The 5,023-nt window shown below is 41.0% G+C and overlaps 1 protein-coding gene across 1 annotated transcript in view; it reads left to right on the plus strand.

The window, feature by feature from the left end:
* The window catches only part of map1lc3a (microtubule-associated protein 1 light chain 3 alpha), an 8,728-nt gene that overhangs the window by 454 nt on the left and 3,251 nt on the right, over positions 1-5,023 (plus strand). The window contains exons 2-3 of the mRNA XM_020612125.1: positions 1,841-1,896; positions 3,333-3,439. Coding sequence (XP_020467781.1) covers positions 1,841-1,896; positions 3,333-3,439 — 163 coding nt within the window. The remainder of the gene's footprint in view (positions 1-1,840; positions 1,897-3,332; positions 3,440-5,023) is intronic.

Consider the following 5,023-nt stretch of genomic DNA (forward strand, 5'->3'; position numbering starts at 1 on the left):
ACGATTTTTATCTAAAAGGTCATTGACCGCCTAACGTTATATTTTCGTCCAGCAGGTTTACTGTTGCTGATCATGCTCAAAGGCCACCTCGGTCACTGTTGCACTGGCTTCACAAGCCGTGGAGATAGCTTGGCCTGCCCTTACCAGCTTTTACACAACTGTATAAGCTAGGTGGACCGACTAAGCAGCTAACATTTGGCGTTTGCGTCAAGGAAAACAACATCTGCTGACACATTATCCTCGCACACGTGTTGAGACACTTATGTTGTAATTTGATGCCGAACCACGGCCCTTATGCTGGTAGGGAGGAGCCCATAGTCCGCCCATTGCATAATCTTAGCATACAGTGAATTGTGGAGTAAGCAACAGAATCAGTCAGGACGGAAACATTCTCCATTTGCCGTGTCATTGTATTTGTTTATAACCCTAAGACATTCTCATAGTTAGAAATCTGTGACGTAACTAGATGGCCTCATTAACCTGTTTTATGTTTCACTGCTGTTTGTACCTCACTGACTGACATTATTCTGGTATTAAGCAACAAGAAAATATGTTAGAGTGAACAGATGTTCAATTAGCAAATTGGGGAATCTAATTTAATTAGTATTTAGAGGCATTTTTTCTCTAATTGTTGAAGGACTTATTGATAATGCCAAGTCAAGATTTTTATTTTCCATTTATGCATAAATAGACAGTCTAGGCATATAGGAGTTATTGTGCAGCTCTCCTTTGGAGTCAGGTGAGGAGTCAAAAGCCAGAAAGAACATTTAGTCTTAAAATAAAGTTACATACAAGGCAACAAAGCATTAAAACTGCAATGCACAAAAATGGGGTCATAGTATTTTCCCAGTGAGCTTCTGGTGCATCTGAAGTCCAATATATTTGATAAATTTGGGACACAGGATGAAAAACTATGATTTGGGTCTTTTTTTAGTGGCAGGTTATTTTGATGGCTTTCAAACGTCATGTGCACACCAGCCCAACGGTATCTTAATAAATACCCTTGTATTGTCGCAGTTAGCACCAACTGCTCCTATAGCTGGGAGTGAAAAACCTTCCCTGGCCTAAACAAAGGAAGCGTTCACACATCACTGGTGCTCTTTAATGCAGTCTGAGCTTTTAAACCTGCTAGTGTTGGGTTTATTTGTTTGTTTGTTTTTTTAAATAGGCAGAAGGCTATTAGAGGGGGGGGAGGTTAAGTTATATAATGAGGCAGCAAAAACACAAAGTTCAAGTATGTATTGGAAAGAGGGGGGCAAGAATAAAAAGCAACATTCACACAGATTGTGTAAATTGAGTCCACATTGCTTTACTTAGCCAATAAAAAGGTTATGAGCAGTTACAGATTAACAAGGGTAAAGATACTCAGACATGTTAGTCTGCTTAGTATCAGGGTTTGAGTTACTTAACTGATGAGAAGCTGCATTCATGCACTACACCACAAATTAAAACATGCAGAAGACCAGGAGGAGGAGGGTTACAGAGCACAATAATGTCCACAGATCAGAGACACTGATAACTATGCTTGTTTGTCCTTCGTCCTAAAATGGAGACGGTATATTTAATGGAATGTTTTCATTGGCTACTCTTCTCTTTTGAATTGAAAAAAGCCAAAACCAGACTGTTCACATTAGCAAAGGAATCACAGCTTTAGGATTCAAGATTTTTATTTGCCATTTATGCATAAACAATCTAGGCATATAGGAATTCTTGTGCAGCTCTCCTTTGGAGTCAGGTAAGGAGAACTTACCTGACTCTTTACATCTGGTGAAGATGAGCTGAAAGTGTTTTTCTGAGTCATGCTTCATGTTTATGACCGTGTCTATTTTGCCACCCACAGCTGACCGGTGCAAAGAGGTCCAGCAGATCCGTGAGCAGCACCCTAACAAGATCCCTGTAAGCCTCTGGTCCAGTTTGTGCTTTGGGAAATTTGCTCATTCACTTTTTAGTGGAGAGTTAGGACATAAGACTGATATATACCTCTTATGTCTGGTTGATTTGAAACTACATCCAGCAGCATGTTAGCTTAGCATAGCATAAGCTCAGGGGAACAGCTAGCCTGGCTCTGTCCATAGGTAACAAAATCCACTACAAGAACCTTTAAAGCTCATTAACATGTTATAGCTCATTTGTTTAATCAGTGCCATCAAGACTCCAGAAACTCACTGCTCAATGTCAAGACGTCCCCAGCACATAAATCCCCTGTAAAATTTCAGTTTTTGCGCTGATTAAACAAGCGAGACATTTAAAGGGTGCTGGTAGGCAGATTGTCACCTGTTGACAGAGCCAGGCTACACATTCCCCCATCTCCAGTCTTTATGCTAAGCTAAGCTCGTAGTTACCATAACAGATATATTGATCTTTATTCCCAAATGTAGAAAACTGGCCCCTGTTAAGTGTTGCACCATCATATATTAATATGCTAGTAAAAGTGATAATCATAAATATTCTATATGTACAATGGACTGTATCAGTACAATCTATATCATTAGATCAGTGTGTTCATCCCTTGAATGTTGCAGTTCATAAAGGTGGAGCTATTTTTAACTGCTTTATATATCACTATGCAGCTTGTGAATTTTCCCCTTGGGATCAGTAAAGTTTTATTGGATCTGAAGCCATCATAATAAATCACTTCATTTATATATTAATAACTGAAGTTATCAAGTAAGCAGTACAGTAGTGGCCCTCGAACTGAAGTGGAGCTGAAGTATAAAGTTATTTCAAGTGGAAGACAGTGTTAAATACAATGAATCATTCTGATCAATAATCAGACTGATCATCTTTCCTATCCAAGTGTGTTTTTGATATTCCCCTGGAACGAGGGGGCAAACATTCGGCATCAGAGTTTATGAACTGGTATTTAACTTTGTCCACTTGCAGAGCAACATCCATGCTATAAACAGCGCACTCACCTCAGCAGCAGCTGTATTCTAGCGTTAGCCTAGCTCTATCAGAAATGTTGGGTCTCTGTGATTGATAATGTTGTGTTGAAAAACAAACACACAGACGAGGAGGAGCTGCTCACAGACTGTCCATGGTCACAGTTGTCGTGTGTGTGTGTGTGTGTGTGTGTGTGAGAGAGAGAGAGAGAGAACACATGCGCCATGTACGGCACTATGCTGAAATAAGATTTAATCTATTTAAATATGTGACTGTCGATGTTGGTACTGTGGAAGCCCACCACAAACAAGTCAGTGTATGGGAAACATTGGAAATGCACAAGTATCTCTAAGTTGTATTTGGGTCCAGAACTTGACTTGTACCCAGTGAAGCAGCTGCTCTGTGGAGACAGGCTGACCTGCAGTGTTTGTTTTGTCCACCTGCTGCAGGTGATCATTGAGAGATATAAGGGAGAGAAGCAGCTACCCGTCCTGGACAAGACCAAGTTCCTGGTACCAGACCATGTCAACATGAGCGAGCTGGTCAAGATCATCAGGTAAACACACACACACTGCACTGACACTAGCATACACACACACACACTGCAGGTTATTAGAGGTGGTGGTTCCAGACGTCAGTGTGGGTTAAGCTCACTGAGGTGTACGTTTGGTATGTGTGTGTACGTAGGGAGCCGTCTCATAACATTTACTTACCATAAGCTGAAGAATGTGTGTGTACCTGGCAGCTTGTTTGTTTACACTCAGCAGTGGGATGAAAAGTGGACAAGTACTTTACATTTAGCCACAGAAGAATGGGCAGTAAAGTAAGATTTTACTGTCCTACATTGCACAAATACCATAATACAAAATACTCTGCATGCTGACATATTAATCCAAGTGTTTGTTTAACCTCAGGATATTTTTAATTGACATTAAAAACGGTTCCAAAATTCTCACGTCTTTATCTACAACACAGTGACGTGCAGATTGTGAAGCGGTCTGAAGCCACCGTATATGTTGTTGGAAGAGTCGGCAGCTATTTGGACAAGACATAATGAATTTTCCAAGCAAAGTGCAAATTTCCTGGTTCTCAAATGTGAGGGGGGGGGTTAATCCTCCTTTTTAATCAATGCAAATGTAATATTTTTAGGCTGTTTGAAGATAATTAAAGATCCCTGGAAAATGTAATGAACATGTCCTGTTCTCTAGATAAATGACAGTAAATTAAATAAAATCAATTAATTGAGCAACTAAATGGCAGATTAGTGTTGTGTCCTAGTGTTGGATGCATACTGTGGTTTGTAGGACAGGTTGTTGTCTGCATATGTCTGAGTGTTGCTAGCAGGAAACATCTCTTTGACTCTGAAGCTGCTGGATGACTAACCATTCAGCTGCTATGGCTAGGAGTCAGAACTCCTGGTATTTTAGTCTGTAGCTAGCAGAGAAAAGTGGAAGTCTCCTTCTCAATTTACAGTTGACTTGTATGAGCCTGCTGTTTAAACTGTCTTACTACAGACAGCGGCAGGAGTTGGTGAGTTTTAATTCCTGGAACATCAGTGTTAATGCAGCCTGTCTACACCTGAAAGGTAGTGACTTGTCATTCTCCTAAATTCATAACATTGACCAGTAAAACAAAGGTTGACCATGATGGGAAATGCATGTACACCACATAACAGTTCTGGTTCCATCTCTGAGTATCAGGCACTCACCTGCTGTAGACCAGATGTGTGGCTGTAGCTTCCTTTACAGAGCGCCATGACTGGGGTTTCACCTTGTTTCTAGTAAAGGTGAGCACTTTTCACAGCGAGGGGTATAAAGTATGAAACATCCACAGAAACCTCTCAGACTCCTGCTGCAGCACAGTCCACTTCTCTAGATTCTGTATGGTCCAAAAATACCTCAGTCTACATGTTTCCTCTCTGCTCACACATGAAATCACACACAGGTGTGTGTTGGGTTGCACATGTTAAACTACTTGCCTGCTGCTCTCCCATTGGTCAGAACCTCTGTTTCCCAGCTCGCTCATCGGCCTTTGTCTTGGCCTGTTGGTTTGAATTGCTAGTGTGGTGTTCTGATTGGCTGCCAGCCTTGTCACACACAGGAAGTTTCTCATTAAACAAAGTACCAAGGTTCTTCATGCT

Source organism: Monopterus albus, unplaced genomic scaffold, assembly GCF_001952655.1.
Source record: "Monopterus albus unplaced genomic scaffold, M_albus_1.0 scaffold121.1, whole genome shotgun sequence".
Classification (NCBI taxonomy): domain Eukaryota; kingdom Metazoa; phylum Chordata; class Actinopteri; order Synbranchiformes; family Synbranchidae; genus Monopterus; species Monopterus albus.